This window comes from Zootoca vivipara, chromosome 9, assembly GCF_965207765.1.
Source record: "Zootoca vivipara chromosome 9, rZooViv2.hap1.1, whole genome shotgun sequence".
Lineage (NCBI taxonomy): Eukaryota > Metazoa > Chordata > Lepidosauria > Squamata > Lacertidae > Zootoca > Zootoca vivipara.
Genome location: NC_142592.1, coordinates 8,782,897 through 8,809,634, shown reverse-complemented (window position 1 = coordinate 8,809,634; position 26,738 = coordinate 8,782,897). Strand labels below are relative to the sequence as shown.

Below are 26,738 nucleotides of genomic sequence, written 5' to 3'. Positions count from 1 at the left end.
TCTCTGAATGGTGACTTCTCCTGCTCAGGGTGCACAGCCTGATTGTGCAGATAAAATATAACTGATAGAATTCTACAGGATGCAGTATTAATGTGTGGAATCAGTCCAGATCCAATGATCCCCAGGTGGTGGAGACGTCAGGAGCCATCCTGGCATACAGGCATCTTGATCGCAAGTGGCTGACAGTCAGGTGCAAAATGCGCCTGGCGCCTGGCTAGTTTTAAACACTGGTGCCGAGGGTCACGCAGTGAGCTTTTCAATAGATGTAGCGTATTGGCCCGAATATAAACCGTACCCACAAATAAGCCCCACCTTTAAAATTTGACGGCTTGGGGGAGGCTTGGGAGCGGCGGATGGGACGGGCGCTGTTCCCCAGCGCTCCTGGCTGCTTCCGGGGAGGGGAGCCACGCCACTTTGCCAGCAGCGTAAGGTCGCGAATATAAGCCACACTTTAACTTTTCAGGATCAGAATTTGGGGGGGGGGGGAAGTGTGGCTTATATTCAAGGCAATACGGTACTCATGTTACGAACTTCCTATGCCAAGTTCCCATCAAAGTTCTTCCTTTGTAAGAGGACTTTAACATAACCAGCAAATGGTATGAGTGAGGGATGTTTTGGCTCAGGAAAAAAATCCACACGGTGCTACCAAGAAGCAACAGGCAATGTTAGCGTCGTCACAAATCTGGTATACAAAACGAAACTAGCCAAAGACCCACGTCAGAGCCTGCAAATGCTTGATGTCCTTGGAATTCCAAGGAACAGAGCTCAGGCAGGCAGACTCCTGTAAGTGCGACTTAAGTCCAGGAGAAACCCCAAGATCAGCACATGCTCAATAACAGATGATATAGGGCTAGCATCTCTGATCCTCGTGCCGACAACCTGTGGTCAAGGTAACAAAGAATGTGAGAGGAGGCGACTCAGGACATGGACCAATCCCATAGCATCAAGCAGCCAGAGCACCTAACCATGGTTAACTACCAGTATGCTCAGAGATTACAGTCAAACTTTGGTTCCCAAACGTTTTTGAACATTCCAGCTCTCGAACGCCGAAAACCCAGAAGTAAATGCTCCGGTTTTCAAACATTCTTCAGAACGTTTGACGTGGCTTCCGCTTGAGTGCAAGCAGCTCTTGCAATCAATCGGAAGCCACGCCTCGGTTGCCGAACGTTTCGGAAGCCGAGCGGGCTTCCAGAACGGATTACGTTCGACAACCGAGGTCGGACTGTACTCTCATGTGATTTTGAACTGTATCAACAAACATGCAAGATTCTCCCCTAAGTTATTCCTGAATAGCGGGAGGTTGAGCTAGACAGCCCTTGGGTTCCCTTCCAGCTCAATTAAAGGTTGGGCTTTCATGTATGAATTGCTCACTATGATAGCAAAGCGGCCAAATGAATGTATGCCAGTTTTCAGAAAATTCAGCTTTTAAAGACAAGAGCCACTCCACCACTCGCAGTCTAAATGTGGCGTTGACCAAGTCACACTCAGAAGATTTAAGTTAGCCGTAACTTAAGCCCACTGATTTCAACAGCCCTGATCGGAGTTTACCATCTTCAAATGCAATCTCTAGGCTACAACTCACCTGTAAGCAAGTCCTACTGCAGACAGCAAGGCTTACTAGGCCACTCTTTCCACCACAGACTGCATTTAGACTTTCTTCCTGGCCAATGCGAGGGCAGACATGGAATATGAAAAGCTTTGTCTGCTTAGCAGAAGTACCTAGCCACTTCCTTACCCACAGAACCCCATAGCTCATTTTCTTAGTAAAGGAATACGTGTTTCACTTCTTCCGCCTTCTTAGAAGTACCAGCGTTCTTGCAGGCCTTTCTCCGGACAAAATTTATGTGCAAACCGCATTAGGGAAACAGCCAGAAGGCTCTCAAGAGAGTTCGTGAGACAAGAGAAATCTGAAGGTGTGGAGGCCTAGCTTCTTTTCAAAACGTGCATCCACTTCGACAAAGGGTTCCCACATCGTGTTTTATTTTACTTGCGTTCATCAGGAACTGCACGGAATGATGGTTGGGGAAACTTTTGTTGGGGTGGCTGGGGAAACTTTGATTAAATGCGCGGGAATAGTTTGCACGTCCTCTCCTGCAAGAAATTCCAGGAACTGTAGTTCTGTGATGGGTAAAGTACGGTTCTCAGAAATCTTTGGGGGGTTGCTTTGAAGCTACAGTAGGTATGGAGTCCTTAACACCTCCATCCCAAACTTCAGTTTGCTGTGAATTTCTTTTTATAGCTCCTCGAGCAAACACGGCCTGATGTCAACTGTGGATAATTGTCAATAAAACCCACATTTTGAACACTTATCCCAACGCTATGCTAACACCACCACAGCGTTGGTAAACCTGTGGCAATCAAATATCCTTTTTCTTGCCTCAAAACAACACAGCTGGAACTTCTTCATTTTAATGCTTTCCCTGACTTAAATCACTTCAGCCCCTATAGTTGCCACTAGCCATGTGAGAGGAGAAGATAACTATACATGTTTTACTTCTTTTTTCCCTCTTAAAAGTCTAAATAGGAGCTTTTGGAGGGTGTTAGTGTGTACACTCAGCACCAATACAAACCCTCGCAGCTGCTTTTAGGCAAAGAAAAAGCTATCATGGTATCGTATTATAGATCTTACATAGTTTGGCCCCAAGACAAATCATGTACAGTGGTGCCTCGCTTAACGAATGCCCTGCTTAACGAAATTTCCGCTTAACGAAAGGATTTTTCGAGCGGAGGTTGCCTCGCTAGACGAATTCGTTTTACGAAAAATTCGTCTAGCGAATCGTGGTTTCCTATAGGAATGCATTGAAATTCAATTAATGCGCTCCTATGGGCAAAAAAAAAAAATTCCAATGCATTCCTATGGGATTCGCTAGACGAATTTTTCTTTATAAGAAAAGACCCGTGGAACGAATTAAATTCGTCTAGCGAGGCACCACTGTATAAGGAGAAGACTGGGTGCTAACTAAGTGCTTATAACCAGGGCTGCAAACACCCTGAACCTTTAAAACACATTCAAAGCACATCCCCCGCCTGCAAAGAATTGTGGGACCTGTAGTTTAAGGGTGCTGAGACTTATAGTTCTGTGATGGGTAAACTACAGCTCCCATAATTCTTTATTTTGGGGTGGGTGGGTGCTTTGAATGTGCTTTAAAGGTCTGGTGCGCACGCAGCCTAGGTTTCAACAAAAACCTAAGTTTTTCTCCCTTAACCAGTGCAAATACTGTGAATATCGGGTGAATACTCGGAGTAGATTCGGTGAAATAAATTTCAGTTACTCAGGTTTGCTGATTTCAATGGGCCCACCCTGACTATGACTAACGCTGGGTATCACACTTTGAAATTAACTTCAGGTTTGACAGCTTACAGAAAATAGTAGCATTGTTAGAGCTCTGCATGTAATGAGTTTGTGAGGAACACAGTGAGAGGATCCCTCAACATTTCTGATAGAGTCACTTCAGATGAGAATTGCTAGTCAGGGACAAAGCGCAGTCGGTTTCCAATTGTATGCAGACAAACTGTCTGCATTTTGTTCCTTTTAATTAAGATCAGCCCGAAGTGTTTTACTGCTTTTTTTTATGCATCTCATGACATAAGCAGAAGAAAGTATTTCGATGGCGTTTAGAAACTAGGCTTGCCTTTGTACGCGAGCGACTATATAATCTAAATGCAGACTCCATTCTTGGCTTCAACGTGACCAAACTTTCTCCAGCATGACCAAACTTTCTCCACGCTTGTTGTGTTAACCAAGTTGCCTGCACGCTCCTTTGGAAGATTTTGGTTGGCCTAAAAATGTATTGACATCATGTGGATTTTGGAATTTTTTCGTATGGGCCAAACAAAACCTCAGTGAAAAAAACAATTCTGTTCTCAAAAAATGGTTTCCTGTTAATTGCCTGCTGAGAGTTTATATCACATCACAAGTCTTAATAGCCATACTTTTCACAGATAAGTGTTGTTGTTGTTTTTTTAAGTACTGTACACCAGTGGCCAAAATTGTGGAAAACTTTTGGGGAAAGCGCATTTCCGATGTTTGATGGCTCATAACACCTGATTGGCTCTCTAAACACTCATGCTCAATGGCTACATTCAAAAGAAGGAAAGCTACTGCATATCAACCGAGCGAGTTGTGCATCCTTTTTCTGGTTATCTGGCTGTAACGTTTGATAGAATACAGATAATTGAACAAACCTTGTTGCATTACATTCTTCATTAAATTATCTTTCCATTGGTATATAATTTTATGGTATTACTCCAATAAAAAGTGGTGTTATGAGCCATCAAACCTCGGAAATACACTTTTCCCAAAAGCTTTCCACAATTTTGGCCACTAGTGTACCTCTCCTGCACTTACCCACTGCCTTTCTGAAATCCAAATTTTCAGGCGATCCTTATTAACCTCCCTTTATTCTCGCATGCCTACTCCCTTAGGGTTAATAATAATAATAATAATTTATTATTTATACCCCGCCCATCTGGCTGGGTTTCCCCAGCCACTCTGGGCAGCTTCCAACAAAATATTAAAATACAATGGTCTGTTAAACATTAAAAGCTTCCCTAAACAGGGCTGCCTTCAAATGTCTTCTAAAAGTCTGGTAGATGTTTTTCTCTTTGACATCTGGTGGGAGGGCGTTCCACAGGGTGGGGGCCACTACCGAGAAGGCCCTCTGCCTGGTTCCCTGTAACTTGGCTTCTCTCAGTGAGGGAACCGCCAGGAGGCCTCGGCGCTGGACCTCAGTGTCCGGGCAGAACGATGGGGGTGGAGATGCTTGTATTATTGTTATAAAAAAGCACGCCTAGACATTCCATTGTTGCGCCCATAATCTAGGCTTAAGCACCATTTAGCTCCTAGCTCTCATATCTCAGTTTCTAACACTGTAGAAGATTAGTAGTTTTTGTTGCCTGACAAAAATAGGAAGGATACATTGGGGTGATGATGGAAAGGAGTAAACTCATGATGGAAGTGAAACTCAGCAACAGTGGCCAAAAACGTTGTGCTTTGTTAGTTAACAGTGGTTTTAGGATTGGAATTATCCGCATTGAGTTCACATCGTTAGGTCGGACTTCAAAAGTTGCTACTGAAAATCAGCAAGATAAAGAAATATTACAGAGAGCACCGTTGACTCTGGGTGGGACTAGCATTCCGTCCTTTCTCATTCAGCCCAGAGTTGGCAAAACTTGAATTTTTTGCCTCCTTCCCACACACGTCGCTTGTCAAATATGCGCAGCAGATGGAAAATAAATGGAAGAGAAAGGCAAGTTACTAGAATACACCCGCCACCCAACTCTGTTGCACACAGAAAGTCTTAAAATAAATGTATCAAGGTGTTGTTGTTTTTCTTCATTGCAACCAACATGCCTGCAAAGTGCCACGAGGCAGATAAGTGCCCCATATACTGTGGCTTAATTCATCCAGGCTGTTGTCCACTGCCCATCCTAGAAAGTTTGGCATCTTAGTATTTTCAGCAGCATAAGTTAGAACTAGATTTAATATGGGGAGCAGAGAAAGATTGGGGAAACTAAGAAGAGGAGAGAGGAAGTGGAATATAAAACGAACCAAGGAAGGCGAGGAAGGGAAGTCCGTCAATGATTGTATTTTTGTTTGGTTTTTATTTCATTTTACAAATATAAATTTATAACAAAACCAAGTACATATCCATATGGAGAGATTTCTCTTAATCGCAAGACTTCTCCCCATCCCCTCCATGGGTCCTATTGTCAACATTTTCAACTGCATATTATTTCATACTCTATATTTTATATCTATCCATATTGTCCATAGTATCTGTTATATTACAAGTGAGATTAAAACACTGCTAATGTTTTCATCTGCTTACAGTGGTCTCCAAAATAAATTATAATCCCCCCCATTCTTTCTTGAAGTTTTTGTCTTCTTGGTCCCTGAGCTTTCCGGTCAGTTTTGCCATTTCGGCACAGTCCAACAGCTTGGTTTGCCATTCCTCTCTAGCAGGGCCTTTTTCTTCTTAATGATTGTATTTTTGAATGTAATAGAATACAGTGGTACCTCTACTTACGAATTTAATGCGTTCCGAAGGCACATTCGTAAGTCGGGAAAAAATTGCAAGTCGAATCCCATAGGAATGCATTGGGAGAAAAAATTCATAAGTCGAAGCAACCCTATCTAAAAATTCGTAAGTAGAAAAAATCCTATCTAAACCGCATCCAAGATGGCGGACGGAGCTCCGTTCGTAAGTAGAAACATTTGTAAGTAGTTATTCATAAGTAGAGGTACCACTGTATGTGATATGTAACTCTCTCTTCTTCTGTTTTTCATTACTTTCGGGTTTCTCTTCTGTTGAAATGTATCAGAAAAGAAAGTTTGGCATCTACTGGTACATCATAGCTGCCAGGTCTCCCGTTTTCCCTGGGAAACCCCCGTTTTTCCAGCTGTCGCCAGCCGGAAAAACTATTTTTTTTGTTTTTTCCCGGTTTATTCTGGCACGGTGGCCATTTTGGAACTGGGCACAGCAGCATAAAAAGTCACTTCTGAGCATGCTCCGCCCAGTTCCAAAATGGCCGCCGCACTACTTCCAGTATGCTACTTTCGGTCCGGTCCCTTATTTTTCAGAGAGGAACTTGGCAGGTGTGTGGTACATGTAGGAGGGGGGGGAATCACTGGTGCTTGATAGCTTCGAGATGAGACAGCTCCCCACTCTTCCCTGTAGGAAGATAGACCCAGCATGCAGAGGCTGTGCTTGGAGCATGCAAATGAACCAGAATCAAGTTAGTGCCAATCTCATCCTGCCTGGTCAAGGCTGACTTCTATCAACTGGGCCCTTCGCCAGTTGAGGTAATCGTTGTGTCCCCTCAGGGAAGGCGGGACGCCAGATGGATGCTAATCAGCAGTCATTTGGAACCTACTCAAAACTTGATGCCAATTCCCCAGCCAGTTATCAATCTAATTCCAACCTTCTCTTTTCTGGGGAAAATTTTCAAGCAGGTGATCATTCCGCAGCTCCAGGCACCGGTTCAGGAAATACTGTCCCCCTGGTGCCAGACATTCTGGCGTTCAACCAGATATCCATCCATCGATCCAACTGGTCCTATAAGGTCATCCTACAGTCCTTGCTAATAGGGACGTGGGTGGCGCTGTGGTCCAGACCATGGAGCCTCTTGGGCTTGCCGATCGGAAGCTCAGCGGTTCAAATACCCGCGACGGGGTGAGCTCCCGTTGCTCTGTCATAGCTCCTGCCAACTTAGCAGTTTGAAAGCACGCCAGTGCAAGTAGATAAATAGGCACTGCTGCAGTGGGAAGGTAAATGGCGTTTCCGTTCCGTGCGCTCTGGTTTCCGTCACGGTGTCCCGTTGCACCCGGAAAGCTGTCTGTGGGCAAACGCCGGCTCCCTCGGTCTGAAAGCGAGATGAGCGCCGCAACCCCAGTCGCCTTTGACTGGACTTAACCAGTAAGCGCTTGCACCTCCTTGGCCGTGCGCCCTGTGCGACTGCACCTCTCGCACTGCCCTAAATCCGCATCTGCTCCCTTCTACATGGATCGGGATTGCAAAACCCTTTCCACTGGCACCCCCTCCTCCCCTATATTGAAGGACAACATCAAGGGAAACCTGCTGTGCACAAACAGGCTCCCCACCCCCTGTAATATTTTCGGGAGCTCCTATCCATATACAGTGGTTGCTCTGGTTACGAACTTAATTCGTCCTGGAGGTCTGTTCTTAACCTGAAACCGTTCTTAACCTGAGGTACCATTTTAGCTAATTGGGCCTCCCGCTGCCACCGCACAATTTCTGTTCTCATCCTGAGGTAAAGTTATTAACCCGAGGTACTACTTCTGGGTTAGCGGAGTTTGTAACCCGAAGTGTTTGTAACCCGAGGTGTTTGTAACCCGAGGTACCACTGTACAACTGGTCTTCCTTTGCAGAATTTCCCACACACCCCAGGACATGGGTGGTCCTGACAACGGAGGGCACTCCATGGCAGTCCCATGCCAATGGGGTCCACTCTTGTCCAAACCGTGTTTTTTCCTGCATATGCGCTTTCTCCTAGAATTGAACGAGGGGGAAAGGGCCTGAGCCACAAGTACAGTGCTACCTTGGTTCTCAAACTTAATCCGTTCCGGAAGTCCATCCCAAAATCAAACCATTCCAAAACCAAGGTGCACTTTCCCATAGAAAGTAATGCAAAATGGATTAATCTGTTCCGGATTTTAAAACACAACCCCTCAAACAGCGATTTGACATGAATTTTGCTATCTAATGAGACTATTGATCCATAAAATAAAAGCAATAAACAATGTACTGCAATCAATCAATCAGCAGCTGAACTGGGATCCACACAGTCACAAAAACGAAACAAAAAAGCGATAAAAACAAAAATGCAAAATAAATAGCAAAAACAGACAGCGTAACACTCAAAACGGAGCACGTTCGACTTCTGAAAAAAGTTCGCAAACCGGAACACTTACTTCCAGGTTTACAGTGTTTGGGGTTCCAAGTTGTTTGAGTACCAAGGCATTTGAGAACCAAGGTACCATTGTACTAGATACACTCAAATGATCCTACATACCAAGAGACAAACAGAGAGCACCAAAAAATTTAATGCGGTCGTCCCTCCGCCCACGACACACACACCTCAAATCTCAAAAGAAGAGGTACATCGCTGGCATGGATCATAAGGCAACTAAGCTATGAATTAGTAAAACAGCAGATATTTATCCCAGACAGTGTAAAAAAAATAATGGATGAAAAGTATAGGGTGCAAACCCACTATGAAAAGAGCGTTTATAAAATGAAAAGAAAGAGGCTCGTATAACGAAGGAATGGGACAATAAGAGGAACAAAATAATTTTGGCCAGACCAATCATACAAAAACAATTTTGCGTGGGACAAAGTTAAAGAAAGCAGAACACAAACTCTGGCAGATTCCATGAAGCACGACTCTGGTCCATGGAAAGAAAGAAAATGCCAGGGAAATCAAAGGGTCTTACTCCCAAGTAGACCTGTTTGGGATTGCACTGCACATCTATATTACACTTTCTAAATCATTTTAGTTTACATTTATCACTGTTCTGATCCACTGGATTTGAATTGTGGGCATTTAAATGCATGTTGTCATCCATTCTGAAGCTGCACGATAAGGTGGGAGGGGGAGAGAGAGAGATGGAATCCATAAATACAAGTATTGCTCTGCTCCTATATTGCCTGCACATAATTCTGGTATGCGCTCTCTCACTTGCAGCATTAGCACAGGGTAATGGAATGAAAGTAGCTTTCTTCACTGGTGCCATTCAGAACCATTTCCAAAGGAATTTTATCTAACAGCATTCATTTGCAGGCAGTACATAACAGCACTAAAAGCACGCTTTTAGACTATTGAAAAATTTCCATCATTAGTCAACAGGGGGGGAAATAAAACAAGCACCCTAACCAAAAAAAAAAAGCGCTGAATGGATGTTCTTGTGGCTATGGGACCTGAAGCTCAGTTATATGAGCTGCTCTTTGTGTTCTTCCACACACAGAGTTTCAGACCTTGTGGCTACAGAAAGCGAAAGTGAGCAACCGAAGAGCTTACATAGGAAGGAGACAGTGGCTGCACATTAAGCAAGGTCAGAGGAATGCTACTCCTCTTTCGATCCACGGCTTTGGTGCTGAAGCCTCTTCTGCAGAATCCCCCTAATACGAACAATGTAGTCCAGGCACCCCCAAACCTCAGCCCTCCAGATGTTTTGGACTACAATTCCCATCATCCCTGACCACTGGTCCTCTTAACTAGGGATCATGGGAGTTGTAGGCCAAAACATCTGGAGGGCTGCAGTTTGGGGATGCCTGATGTAGTCCCCCAAATACAGTGGTACTTTGGTTCTCAAACACCTTGGTTCCCAAACGCCAAAAACCTGGAAGTAGGTGTTCCTGTTTTCAAATGTTTTCCGGAAGCCGAACACCCGATGCAGCTGACGGCTTTTGTTTCCGGGGCGCCTGCACCAATCAGAAGCTGCGCCTTGGTTTTCAAACATTTCGGAAGTCAAACGGACTTCCGGAACGGATTAAGTTTGGCGCTTTTGTTTTTGCTATTTATTTTGTGTTTTTGTTTTTGAGGCCTTTCCTTTTACGTAATTTGTTTTTGTGACTTCGTTTTAACATCTACGATACTGTCTTCTTGTTTATTTTATAGTGCAGTGCATTGATAATTGCTTTCATTTTATGGATCAAAGGCCTCGTTAGATAGTAACATTCATGTTAAAATGCTGTTTTAGGGTTGTTTTTAAAAGTCCGGAACTGATTAAACCATTTTGCATTACTTTCTATGGGAAAGCTTGCACCTTGGTTTTGGCACACTTTGGTTTGGGAACAGACTTTCAGAACAGATTAAGTTTGAGAACCAAGGTACCACTGTACGAATCCCCCGAATACGAACACTTGTATGCACAAGTGTTAAAATGATTGTTGCAGAGAGAGAGAGAGAGAGAGAGAGAGAGAGAGAGAGAGAGAGAGAGAGAGAGAGAGAGAGAGAGAGAGAGAGAGAGAGAAAGTGTTGGAAGGACCCTGAGGGTAATCTAGTCCAAACTCCTGCAAGGCAAGAATCTCAACTAGATCATCGATGACAGACAGCCATCCAACCTCTGCTTAAAAACCTCCAAGGAAGGAGAGACCACAACCTCCTGAGGGAGACCGTTCCACTGTCAAACAGCTCTTACTGTCAGATAGTTTCCCCATACAGTATGTTTAGTCGGAATCTCTTTCCTTGTAACTTGAAGCCATTGGTTCCAGTCCTACACAACCACATGAATTTCCTGGATGCCAAGATGCAAGTCTGGGGCAAGTACTCTGGTGGAAGAACTCCAGCGGTGGTTTGAAGTCGCAAAACATGGAAATATAGGCCGCAAGACCTTTAAAGCATACCTTTTCATGTTATTTCCAAAGTTCTCCTCTTCCCCCAGCATAGAAAAAAAAACACCACACATTGGGCAAGTTACGTTCCTCACAGCTGAACTTAATAGAACGTACCATACTTTTCCGCCTATAAGACGCCCCCTATTTTGGGGGACTCAAATTTAAGAATATGGGGGAGGTGGCACAGTTGTTGAGCTTTTGGGGGGGGGCTTACACAGGGCTGTTGAGCTTTTGGGGGGGATTGCCAAAAATCGATCACCCGCACACATCGCAAAATCCACATCCTGTCTGGTCCATCAACAGCAGAAGCTGCTAATTGCCCACCCAACTGCCGGAGCGCCACCCAATCAACACCACCCACTGACGCAGCAACCAATAACACGCACAATAGCCACTGACAACCTCAGCAGCAACCAATCAAACGTCCACCCTATGCACTGCCCATGTATAAGATGACCCCGACTTTTTAGCATGATCCCTAAAGAAAAAAAACATAGTCTTATACACGGAAAAGTACGGTATATAATGCTCCTTGTGTGCAGTGGGCCATGTGCATTAATGACACTATATTAAAAAGCAACAATTGCAAATTAAAATTAAAAAGCAACAATTGCAAGAGAAATTACTAGCAAGTCTTGCAGTACAAACCTTTCCATCTCCTGCCTTGCTATCACCAGAGGGATGTTCAATGGGTTGCCGTTTAATCAGTTCTAATAATAATAATAATAATAATAATAATAATAATAATAATAATAATAATAGACTTGGTCAACTGACAAGTCTGCTCCACCCCTCAACCCAGAAAGTCAGTGGCTAGAGTCGGCTACAATAGCGTCTGTGACGTGAGCAAAGGCTCGAGACGGCAGAAGCTTAGTAGCAGAAGCTCTACTCAGCTGGCAGGCCGCCTTGCACACAGCACTTGAGAGAACAACACAACTGCATTCGTCTTGCCTCATGGCCTTCTTATCTAAGGGGAAAAGATATAGGGAGCAGCTCAGCTACCGTATGCAACTGTGACGCCCGCCCAGTTTCACTGCGACGCCCAGTTGCAACTAGCTGTGCCGCTGGGTTGACACATCTATTCAGGAGATACAATAGCTAGTAGGAGAAGCAGAAGAAATGGCCAAGTGACTGGAGGGCAGAGAAATGACCTTCACAACTGGAAGCAAAGGGCCCTTGCGCCTGCCATTGCTAGGAGACGACTCCATGGTGCAATTTTATTTATTTCATTAATGAATTTGGATACGGGCTTTTATCCAAAGATCTCAGGGTGGGTCACAGCCTAAAAATGCAAGATTAAAGCACAAAGCAAGAACAGAAACAAAAGAACCCCATAACACATACACACACAATTTCAGAAAAGATGGACAGCCATTTTTACAGAGTTGTGAATGGTTTCAGGGAACCTTTGAGCGGAATCCCATCACTCTCCCACAATCCTACTGTATCTCGGGCTTAAAAGTGTCGCGTTGCACCCAATCCTTGCTTTCTACAGTGGTCCCTTGTGTAGTCAAGGACCTCCTAGAATCTTTCTGCTCTCTTCCGAATCTGCTGACTAGACTATAGCGTAGCTTCTAGGGCTTCATTCATTTCTGAAACATTTCTGGCACAAAGGGTATTGACCCTATTTCCCTGCACCAGCTCTCCGCTTTCAAAAACGCTACGTTCTTATTGATTCTGGAAGAGAACCAGTGGACTGAGTGGTATCATTCCTAAGTATTCTCATGACACTTGTGTCCCAGCTGTTGGCAATGGCATTGACAATGACTTGAATTTATTATTACTAAATATTGGTTCTGCTGCTCTAGCTTGGATAGATAGATGATAGAAAGATACACACACACATCATTTAATGACTATGCTTCATGTGATGATTGGTGTGGCCAACCTTTCACAGATCCAGCATCAAAGGAGGAGCTCTCTGCTACACCCAATCTCACCTCAAACAACCCTTGCCAGCTGGTTTGCAGTCAGCCATCAGTCATCTGAGCACTGAGTAATAGTGACACGCAGGTGTAAAGAGCTGCATGTGAACCTTCAGCATCAACAAGCAGTCGCGGAACAGGTTACAGGGAACAAGCCATTTTCAGAACGTCGCTACTTCTTTAAGGAGACAAAAGGGCACAAGTGTTTATTCTATGGGACACACAACCTGGTGCCTTCCAAATTCCATCATCTCTTGACCACTGGCCATGCTGGCGTGGACCAATGGGTGTTGTAGTCCAAAGCATCTGAAGGGCTCCAGGTTGGCAACCATAGAAGATTCAACCAAGGAGTTGAAGGATTCCCACATTATAACAAGATGTGTGGCACATCTCATAGGCCTGCAAAATGTACAGTCTTATCAAGCTGAATACAGCCCCTGTAAACAGACCTTCAATCCCATCACATGCCTAAGGGGAGTGTCAAGAACCTGGAAGGCACGGAAACGTGGCTGGCGGGCTTGCACTTGGCTTGATCCTTCACAAAACACATAGGCTTTCGGCACAATATTATTTGCAACAAGAGAAATTAAACATCAGCCTGGAGGATCTTGGAAGGTGCCACCACCCTCAGATTATGTCAAGATGGAAGTGTGGTGGTACAATACAGTGCATTAGCAATTGCTAATTCTCTCTTGAAGATCGTACAGGTAGGTGGATGGGAGAGGGCCCATTACAAGGGAGAGTAATGGGCCCTCTCCCATCCACCTACCTGGCCCTGTGCTAACCGTAAGCTCTCAATCCCAGTTCATTAGGTTTATTATAGCAGTACAGAAGAACTGTCTAGTGATGGTGGAGGAGTGGGCGGCAAATTTTCCAGCACTGTGTTTTTCCTGTGAACATTTTTCCATTGCTTAAGTTTTTTTAGTAACAAACGGATGTTGACTGCAAATACAGTATTAGACAAGCTTGGTGGTCGCAAAGACTTTTAGCCTTGCTTACTCAATACAAGGGACACGGGTGGCGCTGTGGTCTAAACCACAGAGCCTAGGGCTTGCCGATCAGAAGGTCGGCAGTTCAAATCCCCGCAATGGGGTGAGCTCCTGTCACTGCTCCTGCCAACCTAGCAGTTCGAAAGCACGTCAAAGTGCAAGTAGATAAATAGGTACTGCTCCGGCGGGAAGGTAAACGCCGTTTCCGTGCACTGTTCTGGTTTGCCAGAAGCGGCTTAGTCATGCTGGCCACATGATCCGGAAGCTGTCTGAGGACAAACGCTGGCTCACTCGGCCAGGAAAGCGAGATGAGCGCCGCAACCCCAGAGTCATCCGCGACTGGACCTAATGGTCAGGGGTACCTTCACCTTTACTCAATACATGTAAAACGCAACAAACTATGTAAGAGCGCTCTCTGAGACACTATAACAACATCCTATGCAAACTGCCCTCATTTCTAGAAAACCAACATCACTGGGGAGGCCTAGGCCATTTACTTCTTGGGAACGCACCATTTGACAGATATTAAGAACCCTGTACCAAATCGGCCTTTGTGAGAAACAGACAGAACCCCACAAAATTGTGCTCTTATTCTCACTGGGGGGTTTTGTGTTGTGTTTTTGTTTGGTTTTGCAGGTGCAGAAGCATAGTATGACCTGGTATAAATAAGACAGTTTTTGTAACAAAATAAAAAAATTCCTTCCAGCAGCACCTTAGAGACCAACTAAGTTTTTATACTCATCCCTCGAGAATGGCACTGTCTGCTCTGACTAAAACCAGCTCTCCAGAATCTCAGGCAGAGATTCTTCCCCATTACCTGCCACTTCATACATACACATGCATGCAACACACACTTTGGCCCTTCAGAGAAATAACCTATGGGGCGGTTGCCTAGCAGAGCAGGGTTGCGTGAACACTTAAATAAGAGCGGAGCGCAAATCTCCCTCCAAAGACAATGCAATGTGTTAAAACGCTTCTTCTCCAAGTTGACGTCTTCTTCCACTGCACCCGGTCACATTGTGTATCTCCTGCTTCAGCTAAGTCAACATTTTATCTCCACCAAGCTATTACATAAGTGTCCATTTCCCCCTTGACTCCAGAAAAGAACACAGGCTCCACAGAAAGAGCTCAAAGGAACCCAGCAGCGGCAGGGGACTCACATGATCACTACGTGTGAAATGAAGGATTAGGAAAAACAAGACCAGCAAGATTTAATACACAGCTTTCCAAACCGACTTCCCCGCATCAGGGACACTTTTGCCCCAGCTTTTCGTACAGCACTGCAATTTTGAAACTAACACTGCACTAACCATGGGTAGAGAACCTGAAAGTCATGGGTAGGCAAACTAAGGCCCGGGGGCTGGATCCGGCCCAATCGCCTTCTCAATCCAGCCCGCGGACGGTCCGGGAATCAGCGTGTTTTTACATGAGTAGAATGTGTGCTTTTGTTTAAAATGCATCTCTGTGGGGCATAGGAATTCGTTCATTATTTTTTCCAAAATATAGTCCAGCCCCCCACAAGGTCTGAGGGACAGTGGACCAGCCCCCTGCTGAAAACGTTTGCTGACCCCTGCTGCAAGTCCTCTGGATGCTTTCATATTCCAATTCCCATCAGTCCCAGCCAGCAAGGTCAGTGGTCAGAGAAGTTCAAGAGCTGTGACCCTACAAGGTCTGAAGTTGGACACAACTTCCCATCTTTGCCCCTCACTGCCACAGGTCCTAGAAGTGTCACCAATGTGTAGAAAGCACCGTTTCAGCCCTGAACCCTGGCAGGCTGGGCAAGATTAAGTAGCCTTTCTCAACCTTGGGTCCCCAGATGTTGTTGTTGGACTACTACTCCCATCATCCCTAGCTACCAGGGCCAGTGATCAGGAATGATGGGAGTTGTAGTCCCAAAAAAATCTCTGAAGAGCCAAGCTTGAGAAAGGCTGAATTAGGCCAGTGTTTCCCAACCAGTGTGCCTCCAGATGTTTTGGGACTACAACTCCCATCATTCCTGACCACTGGTCTTGCTAGCTAGGGATGATGGGAGTTGTAGTCTCAAAACATCTGGAGGCACACTGGTTGAGAAACACTGAATTAGGCAAGCCCATTGCTGCAAGGAGTGTATCTGTTCATCATGCTGGGAGCTGACCAGGAAAATAAAAGACTACGGGAAAGTATGGCAATTATTTAAAGCTTCTAGATCAGGCATCCCCAAACTGCGGCCCTCCAGATGTTTTGGCCTACAACTCCCATGATCCCTAGCTAACAGGACCAGTGGTCGGGGAAGATGGGAATTGTAGTCCAAAACATCCGGAGGGCCAAAGTTTGGGGATGCCTGTTCTAGATTAATCTAGCTGCTAGAGTCTGTGTCACACTTGCCGTGGTTCTTTCTTTGACCACCAGGCAAAAGCAGAGGAGTCTCTATTTAAAATTGACCCTGTGAATGCAAAGGAGTCTATCCTGTCTTTTAAAGGATAGACAGATGGTCTGTTCACTCTTATGGGATCAAAACTCTGAACATACAACAAAGACATGCCAACTATGAGGCTGAAGAATGCAGGAACTCAGTTTCAACCCAACAAATCTGCTAGGAACTCTATCAGCAAGCCACTCACAACATTTTCTTTAGATCAAGGCAGAGTATGGGACTGTGTTTTAGAAGAACTTTGTGCAGAGAGTGTTTGTGGTGGAAATCATATCCACTGTGCGAACTTAATGTACTGTACAAGAAGATACTTTAAAATAAAATAAAAACCCACCACCATTAACTGCAAAAGGGCATTGCAAAGGACGTCATCCACCAAAGGTTCAAGCAAAATCCTCTCCAGCAATATGTATCACACACACACACACACAAATAAATTGTTCAGCCTGTAATCATGTGAATACATCTGGCAAGAGGGATCAAGCAGCTCAAGCCTGCTAATAACTGTTAATTATGTGTGACGTTAGTATTCCATTCTTCCTCCAATAAGGCTGAAAGATCACAACAACCTTGTGAAGTAGGGCAGGCAAACTGGCAGTAGTTCTACCCAAAGCCAACAAGGAGCCTCCATGTCCGAGTAGAGATTCATGCATGCATCCAGAAACATCCAGCTATCAGGGGATACAAGGGAGAATGGGAGGGATCACTTATCTGCAAAAGGCATTTACAACTTTGATGTCCAGCTCACGGGACACTGTTCTCTTAAGTCGCTGGCTCATAAGCAAGATTTTGCCATCACGTACAAGCTGTGGCAAAAAAAAAGTCCCCTTGCTGTTAAATGCGGAGTATGCCGATGTCACACCCCATGGGGAAACAAAGCAACACAAAATGCAACTTTTAATGAAAGGGCACGCCTCGTGTTGCGTAGGGAGCGGAGGAGAAGACGGCAGGGATCAGCCCCCTTCCACCAGGAGCCAAATCGAAATAAACCAAAGTGCCACTGACCACAGCACACCTTCCCTGACACAGATTGAATCTCTCCAACAAGTAAACAATTCCCATGCAAACCCACAGTGCCCTCCCTCATCTCATTCCCCGAAGCAAAATTCAAAATAACCCCACATCTACCACCAGCCCTTTACACTCTCTCTCTCTCTCTCTCTCTCTCTCTCTCTCTCTCTCTTAACCTTATTAAGAGCACAACCTTATTAACCACATGGCAAAGCAAGAAAAAAAATCACAGGAAAGATGGGGAAAACAGCAGAGAGGCACAAAATATGGACAAAAGGCATTATTATTACTATTATTATTATTATTATTTATACCCCGCCCATCTGGTTGGGTTTCCCCACAGCCACTCTGGGCGGCTTACAGCACAGTGCCTCCACTAAAAGGAAAAGAAATGGCATTCCCTCCTGAAAACTGTACCATCTCTCTGGCCAAGATTTTGTCCATCATTCCTACAGGGGTTCAGGAATGTACCGGCAATTCTTTTTAAAGAGGATGGTGGGGAGGCGGAAACTCAGCCATAGGCAAGGCATAAGCGACAAGGGGAAGGGAAGACTATATGGCTGAGAAGAGGTCAAAGGAGGAGGAAAACAGAAAAGCGGTTCCCAGGAAACCGATGAAGCTCCTTGCTTCCGACAGAAAGAAAGAGGATTCAATCCTCTGGAAAAACCGAGGCTTTTTTTTTAATGGTTAGGAATGGGGTCTCCCCTCCCCAACCTTAATAATGGAGGAAATGGAAGAAAAGGGGAGTGTAGCAGCGGATTAGAAAGGCTTAGCCGAGAGCCGTGCGTAAAACCAGGGGGTGGGGATTGCTTCCTTGAGCCGACCTAAGGAACTTCGGGAGACCCACAGAGCGAGTGGGGCGATCCCAAGACAGATGTAGGGATAAGAGTCAGCTGAAGGGGGAAGGAGGGGGGGCCTCACACTAACAGGCTCGGTTTGGGGGGGGCATTAAAATGTGGGCCTCTCCAAAACTGCCACGGTGTGCATTGGCGCTTAGGGAACAAAAGGTGATGGGTACAAAAGGGGGGGCTCCTTTGGGGTCGGGAAATATTATGGGGTGGATGAGGAAGGGACTGCAGGGTCCTTCCCACATCAGGAGGGAGGAGGCAAAAAAAAAAAAAAACCAGAGAGACGGGGGTGGGATTCGCGGGCGAAAGTGGGAAATAGGGGCGCTTTGTTCCTTACCCGGCGCGCAATTCGGACCAAACTTTCATTCACGCTGCCGCTCCGGCCGGGTCCGCGCTCTCGGCTCCGGCTCCGCTTCTACGGCTTCCGCTGCGCCACGGACCCCTCGGCGGGGACAGCAGCAGCAGGTGCCCGCCTGCTTCGCCTCCTGCTCCGGCCGCCAGGCCCGCCGCTGCTGCCGTGCCAAGGCCGTGCCGTGCGCCCTGCGCAGCCGTCGCCGCTGCCGCTGCCGTCACCGCTCGCCCCCTTCCTTCCAGCGCCCGCAGCGGCAGCAGCATCCTCGGCGAGCAAAGGGGGCCGGCCGGCCCGGGCGCCGCTCCGCCTCCTCCCGGGTGATTGGCGAGGAGGCGCGTCTCCGCGCGCCGTCGGGAGGAGGAGCTCGCCCAACGCGCGCGCGCGCTCCAAGGGACGTCTGGCTTTGGCGGGAAGGGAGCGGCGGGGGTCGGTGCTGCCCCCCTCCCGAGATTAAAAGAACCCCAGCCTGTTACCGGTAGTTGCATGAGTTTTTGATCCTTTAATTAAACGACTGTTAAGGGACGGGTAGTACCATGCATAGGAGCTAGGGGTCTTCGGTTCCCCCCCATAAAATATTTGAGGGAGCTGCCTCCCCCAAACTTGATGGGCGTTACCATGCAATGGGTCGCGTGATCGATTGTGCAGGGCGGGGCTTACCTGGACGTCCCCCAACAGGGCGGGATTTACCTGGACACCCCCCCCCCATATTTTATTCAAATTGCCACCCCTAGTACCATGTGCAGGGCCCCACCCTAAATCAAGTAACTGATTCTGTCTGATCTGCAACAATTTGTAAAAATCGATAAAAATAATTGGCAAAAATGAATAAATAAGTACTGTAAGTAAATCAAGTGACTAAATAAAAAAGTAGAAATAATCGGAACATTGTATTTGGAATGTTTTGACCGATTTTTCTGAGCACTTGAGGTCAAAAGAAAATAATTTGAAATAGCTGTTGAGACATTTCATTCCAAATCCGCCAGGCAGAGCCAGAGTGGATCTACACATGGAGGAAATGTAAGAAGTCAGACATTAGATCGTTATTATAATAAAAGAAAAAAAAATCCCCATGGAAAATCATGTTTTTAATTTTCCTGCTCTCTGGTGCCATCTGGTGTTGCCTGCTTATAGCGCATTCAAATTGCTGTTTCTTTGCTATTGTAGCTGAGTCCCCAGACAAATGGGGATGACAGGTGTGTGTCCTCCTGCCCCCTCCCCCCAATAAATTTTGGCTACACCCATGGGTAGTACCTTCTGCTAACGGACTCACCCTGCAGCAAAATGCAGGCCAGCGCAGGACTTCAGTTTTGCCACCGTATCGACCCAACTAAAAGTACTCATGGTGCATCAAGAAAAAAAATTCAAGCTCTGTCCCCCTGCAGCCTCAGTCCCAGGGGCATGTGGCTCTCCAAGCCTTTGTATGTGGCCCTTGGAATCCTCTCCAAGGCCATGCCCCTAAGTAGTTCTGCCTGCCAATAATGCCTCTTCTTGTCTGGATGGAAGACAGGAATGTGAATGGAGAAACTAGCCTGCTAGGGGACAGGTACTGCCTCTGGTATAGGACATGTCATGCTCCTTCTGTAGTAGTTTGTCCACCTTTGGTCCCTACCCTGCACTCAGCTCTCACCTGTGGTTCCTAGAAGCTGTCAGCATGCGGTAGCGACCACAATCCCGGGAATGGCTTCGACTGGCTGGCTAAACCAAGTGAGGGTGGCCGATGGGTCTCCAACCCTCGGTGAGTTAGGCACTTCCCCTGCCTGCAAAGATGTGGTGGATTGAGTGGACAAGACCAATAGCGGGTCCAACGGTGGCGCACTCCATTGTCTCTCGAGACAGACGAATGCCAAGCACTGTGACTATATCGGTGTGCGTATCTCAAGTGGGTGAGGCAGCCCTTCAGTTTCGGATGGCAGCAGGTATCATCTTAGAAGAAATCTTTCTGCAGGGGAGCACATGAACTTGTACCCAAAGTAGTGAACTTATCAAAAGTCTGCCATCCGATTAAATGGGAAGTGCATCTTCCAAATTCAGCAGAAGGGCTTTAGCCATTAATGCACTTATTAGACTTGCAGCTGCCCTAGAGCCATAGTCATCAAGCATGATTGATGGAGTGTGTTATTTCTGGGGGGGGGGGGGAATGAGGCAGGTTGAGAATACCTCCATTAGTAGATCCTAGCGATCCCCATGATTGTTTTCTTTCAAAGCCGCCTCAGAGGTACAGTCCAGGTATGTGAAAGTGAACTATCAAAAAGTTCTGCTTACCAGAAAAAGGGCAACAGCAAGCAAACAGCAAGCAAATCATTTTATTATTCCAAGTGTGGAGAATGAAAATTATTAACAGGCAGAGGGTGCTGACATGTCGAGGTTTGCAGAAACCAGCGATTATGTTTTCCTATTCTGTCCTGGAGAGACATAAAGTGTTCCAGGTGTTTGACCTCTAAATACAAATTATTTTGCTTAGTCATGAAAGAGCAGCACAACCACATGATACATAATTTGCATTTTCTGGATGTGAAAAATGATTTATGGATAGGGAGGGCATGTGTTCTTTGAGAAAGCTAGCTATCCTATTTTCCCATGCCTCTTTCCCAGCAATCTAGATTAGCCCTGATTCCTGCTTGGTCACAGTGATTCCAGGATCAATGTGTTTATATTATCTAATGCAGGAGTGTGGAAACTGTGGCTGGACTCCAACTCCCATTAGCCCCAACCAGCATGGCCTTGCCTCATGTAAGGGGCAGCAAATTCCGAGAGCAGGTGCCGGCAAAAATCACGATGCGGGAGAAACCGTGAAGCCAGCCAATGCCTCTACATAGTTCCATCCTTATTTCAGACATTGTGGTATATCACAATTTTTAGCTGGTGATATATCATGATGATGAAAACCAGATATCGCCCAAAACAGCCATCAACTCTTAGTATTAATCCTGTTCCTTCAAGCAATTTACCTGCCCTTGCTTTCAGATGACAAAGGAAGTTGTATGAAATATATATGCTGCGCTGTGCTTTTATGTGAATTCAAAACCCGCTGTCCTTTATCTTTTATCCTGAGGTTGCCTACAGGTATATGCTAACAACATCTAACCATCTTGCTGGTCCCACTGAGAGAGAAAGCGCTGTCCCCGCTAGCAACGGAGAACTGGAAACCTGGCTGCAAAAACCCATCATCCCCCAAAGGCTTCCCATTGGGCTCCCAACATAGCTCTTGAAACTTCCACCCCACCACCGAATAACTATTTCCCACCTCCACTACTCAGCCAAGATTCTCCTCTTATTAACCCCCCTCTTGTGCCTGAAGTCAAGACACAAACAGAGGGGAATGAGCCCGTCAAATACACAGGAGAGATAATTGGGGGGGGGCACCTGTTGCTGTTCTCCCTTTGCTTGCATCTTGGCTCGTACGGGAACTGCCCTACAACTTCGGAGATGGAGGGAAGCACGCTGTGGCCTCTGCCACCGGCCCGAGGACTAAGGGTCACCCGGAGATGGCACCTCCTACCTTCCCAGAAATAGCATCTCGGCAAGGGGAAGACCGACCTGGCCCCATCCATCGGCCACACGAGGAGCAACGGCTTCGCTTGCCATGCCAGAAAGAACACTCAGCTCCAACTGTCAGTTGTCCCTGCCAGAAGAAGGAGGCAGGAGGGAGAGAGAGAATCTGGCCCCATCCCATCAGACAGAGGAGAAAAGGGCACCAGCAAGGGGAGATCACCCAGCTGTAGAGGCCAATATATATCGATCAAGACTTCATACCAGCTTAAAAAACTAATTTCTCCCCTGTCTGCCTTTCCCTCCTACCCCTTTCCTCTTTTGTCTCTTTCAGTCTTATTCTCTCTCTTTTATTTATAACTTATATAAATGCATCTATAATAGATGCGAACAATAATTGTCTGGAAAGCAGCATAAAACCTGCTAAATAAATAAATGAGAATGAGTTGATTGGGGAGCCAAAGCTGTTCCAAATGTTTTAAAATACTGTGTATGCCCCCCCCAAAATGAGTTGCCAACTAGAAATGCCCCAGTCCTGCTCAAGTTAGCTGTGACTAAATCTACAAGCCTGTACTTACTTCTGAGTGGGCATATGCTGGTCCTGTTAACGCGACTAACTGTAACTGGATCCAGGCCCTGTGTTCTATACTGCATATTTATTCGATGTTCTATATTGCATTTGGATGACACAGTGTTCAACTGATCATACACAGACAAGCTCAATTCAATCTAAATCCCGGCCGCGCATTTGCCATGCAATATTTGCTGCTTGTTAAAATATGCTGCATTTCTCCTGCCCCTCTCTAGCACACGCTGCTTAGGCACAGACAATACATTTCATCGTTTTTACCTGCAAAATGTTTAGCTAACAGTTGAATCCCACACATGCCTACTTGGAGGCAATGAGTTCAATGGGGCTGGCTCCCAGGTTACTTTGATTGCAGCCTTAATTTGAGTAAACAATAAGCCGTACCTCATTATTATTGGGTTAGATTTAGCCTCTGGTCCAGCTTGTTATCTGAAGCGATGGATCCTTCTGTCCCTATGCAGGAAGTGGTCCTGTCATCTTTATATTTCTGCTTTCTCGTGGCATTGGGGATTTCCCATCCTCACTCACCCACCCACCTCCACCGTGACACTGACTCAAAATGTTCCCGTCCCCGGGAACACTGTTGGCTTTCATAACACATCGTGTCCTTTGCTCACATGAAATCCTTGCGTAGTAACTTCATAAGGCAGTTATGAATTAAGCGGCAGTAAGGGAGCCAGGGCAAGCATTGATTCTAGCAGGCTCTGAGCTACTCAGCTGGGGAAGAACAAACACAGAGGGGAAATGTTGGGAATGCCACCTGTCACTTACAAATACGTTTTCCTTCAGTCTCCGTTTGCTGTTAGTAAAGCTCACGTTTCTTAAACTGGCAAATCAGCTTATTTGGACTGAATCCTCACTCCAATGTTTCAGCGGCTGTTTTCCTCCCTCCAATTTGCTTCTCATATGTCACAGAAGCTGTCCCCCTTGCAGAAAGAGATTATTAATGTCCCTTGTGCATTTCCCACACCCCTTTCCCTTTGTTCCCAGGGTCTGACATGCAGAGAAATGACAGCTTATTTGCCTAACGGCGCATTACATCTATTTTTTATATAACAGCGCTGTCTTCCTTCCCTCCTTATTCTTTCATTCATTTAACTCTGTATTTCTGGCTGCCCAGCAGCATAAGCCATCCGCGTGACTCTCGGAAATGTCAAATAATAAAATACAATACTAAGTATTGTTGCACACTGCCACAATCTCCGAGCAGCGTGATACTTTGGGGTTCCAAGTGCTCACCTGGGGTTCATGCTTCCTTTTCGAATGAGGCGCAGCAGAGACAGTGGAGTCTTTATGATAGATGGTTTATTTGCAAACACACATACAACCTGAACTTACGATGGAGGGCTTCACAGCATCAACACCCCAAAAGGATGTTGCTTCTCCCATAGCTGCAACCTTGGATTCAGACAGGAATTCAACATTGCTCTCTGACTCTCTGCAAACTCTGCTCAAAAACTTTGTCCTTCTAATAAAGAGTTGAAGGAGGGGCCCCACCCATTTCGTAACTGGCACAGGTCTCCCCCCTTCCCTTTGTTCTTTTAATGGCCCATCACCCAGGTGATCATCTCAACAGGAAGCTAGCTTGGTTTATATGTTAACACTTGCTTTTAATACTTGTTGGATCCAGGGATTAGAGGGGTCTGTCACCCACAAACTCTTTACATAGAAGAAAAACTGTAAAAAGCAGCACAGAAATGGTTCTTTAGCAACAAGACTGAGGTGCAATATAAATGGGACTTGCCACATCCCATTTATGGGGGCGGGGAGAGGGCAGGGTGTATGTGTAAGCTGACTCATACACTGAATGAATTTCTCTGGCTCTTACCACATTCTAAGAATTGTCATCAATCAAGCCACAAAACACAGTCGTCTTGTTTTTGTAGCAAGGCAGCAAGTTAGAGACAATGTGACCAAGCGACAGAGAGTACTGTATTGCTACAAAGTTTTAGCAGTGTGTTAGATTTAGCCAACTGACTTACAGTATTAGAATTTCCTACCATATTGTGCAAGTGCTTTATCTGAAGAAATTGATACATAGCGTGATCTATATTTTGCATTAGCCGATTAGCATCTAGATAAGTTTCTATTTAAATCCCATATCTTTGGAAGAGGCATATCACATCTCTGTTTGCATATCTCAAATTTATTGAGTATGCCAACCAATTGACAATTCTACTACTGTATACAGAAGAGGAGGAGGAGGAGGAGGAGAGGAGGAGGAGGAGGAGGAGGAGGAGGAGGAGGAGGAGGAGGAGGAGGAGGAGGAGTTTGGACTTGATATCCTACCTTTCACTCCCCTGAAGGAGTCTCAAAGCGGCTAACAATCTCCTTTCCCTTCCTCCCCCACAACAAACACTCTGTGAGATGAGTGAGGCTGAGAGACTTCAAAGAAGTGTGACTAGCCCAAGGTCACCCAGCAGCTGCATGTGGAGGAGCGGGGACGGGAACCCAGTTCACAAGGTTATGAGTCCACTGCTCTTAACCACGACACACACTGGTGGAACCCTATGAATTAACCCTTTCTTATCCCAAATCTGGGGGGGTTGAAACAAGGTATTTTCTCTGAGAAGGAACCTGCAGACCTCCAAAGGTTCTTAGAGTACAACTCCCATCATCCCTGACCATTGACTATGGCTGGAGTCCCTCAACACTGGAGTGTAATGGCTGCCCTAGGGTTAAAGGTCAGGATTTGTTACTCAACCACAGAAGTACTCCTACCATATTACATTGTTCAAGATTACTCATCTCACCTCTTAGCTGAGTCTAGATTAAAAATGTTACTAAAGATCCATAATCATATAGTATTATGCTCAGAAAAACCGATCCCATCTTTTTCTTTTTCTTTCTGGACAACCTATGTAATTACGGGGGCAGGGAGGATCCTGCTGTAATAAATTTTGATATCATGCTATGTCATTATCACAGCGCACTTAGTGAAATATATAGAGAGATCAGCTTCTGCGTAAACCTCATTTTTGCTTTCCATGCCCATAAAATACTGCATTCGTTCTTTTCATCAAGAGTCCTTCTGATATTCTGAATTACAGATATATTATTTGCAAATACGTTATCAGGGTTTGAACTGATTTGGATCTATAGATAGCTTTATTGGGGAGTCCCTTCCCCATCATATATACAAAAAACATTTGCCGGGGGGGGGGATTCTCTATAAGCTCTTAAACAAGTAATAGGTTAAAAACAGCAACCATCTAATATACCTTGAACTGGACTGAAAATTGAGGGGCCAAGATTTAGTTTTATTCACAGCACGTGGAAATTACATGATTTGTTCGTTCCTTGTTGGCATCCGTCTGTCTCTAAATTCTATCATTTTATGATTCTATGTGTGCCTTTGACCTGTCCTGGAGATCAAAGACTACCTTGTCTGTAGCAGCTCCCTGTTGATGAAATGCCTTGCCCTGGGAGGCCTGCCTGGCACCAACTTCACCATTGTTTTGGTACAGGGGCAAATATGCTGTTGTTTACCTGCACATTTGGGCAGCACCATGTATTAGTTGCTTTTACTTTGATACAGTTCAATGTTTCTGTACTACTGTTACAGTATTTTATTGCTTCTGGACTAGTTGTTTCAAGAAGCAATACATAAATTCAATAAACCAGGGCACCCTGGCAGAAAGGGTCCAGTTTCTTTTGAGTGACAGTAATAGCTTTGTAACACAGAGACCTCTATGCTCTGGCTGCAAAAAGAAAAAAGAAGTCAGAAAAAAAGCAGTTAGATTAAATCACTATAAATTGTTGTGATGATTCAGAGGTTTACTTTGAAATCAAGTTGGATGTGAGTTTGTCCTGGGTAACGTCTCTCTTCCATCATGGATGTTGGCTCATATTATGGATATATGAACTGTATTGTTTTATTGGTACTGTTGCTGCGGGTTTGTCATGGCTTTTGGGTAGAGCAATAAACTCACGTTATTAAAAATAAACCTATCGGCATGCTAGCTAGGGCTAATAAGAGCTGGGGGGGTAACAACATCTTGAGGGCCGCAGGCTCCTTCCCATATGAAACCAACAAGAGCTTTCCCCCCTGCCCCGCTCCCCTGAGACAGAGAACAAAATCATTTACAGGTGGGGGATGGTGGGCCTCTGAGGGTGGATCTACACATAGGGGGGAAACGCTATGAATAAGCCAGAAATTATATTGTTATAACAAACAAAAAAACCCATGGAAAAATGTGTATAAAAATTTCCTGCTCTCTGGCACCATCTGGTGTTGCATGTTTATAGTGCATCCAAATCATTGTT

General features: G+C 45.5%; 1 protein-coding gene and 1 long non-coding RNA gene across 3 annotated transcripts in view; one reads left to right on the top strand and one right to left on the bottom strand.

Moving 5' to 3' along the window:
* The window catches only part of GRAMD4 (GRAM domain containing 4), a 94,372-nt gene extending 75,825 nt beyond the window's left edge, over positions 1-18,547 (bottom strand). For both annotated transcript variants that reach the window (XM_088651805.1, XM_035126853.3), the window contains exon 1: positions 18,380-18,547. In XM_088651805.1, the coding sequence (XP_088507931.1) occupies positions 18,380-18,408 (29 nt within the window). In that variant the 5' untranslated portion in view covers positions 18,409-18,547. The remainder of the gene's footprint in view (positions 1-18,379) is intronic.
* A 119-nt stretch (positions 18,548-18,666) lies between these two features.
* LOC148684539 (uncharacterized) lies at positions 18,667-23,665 on the top strand. Its single transcript, XR_015945813.1, has 2 exons — positions 18,667-18,869; positions 21,447-23,665. It is a non-coding gene; the product is annotated as an uncharacterized LOC148684539 (long non-coding RNA).
* The last annotated feature ends 3,073 nt before the right edge of the window (positions 23,666-26,738 follow it).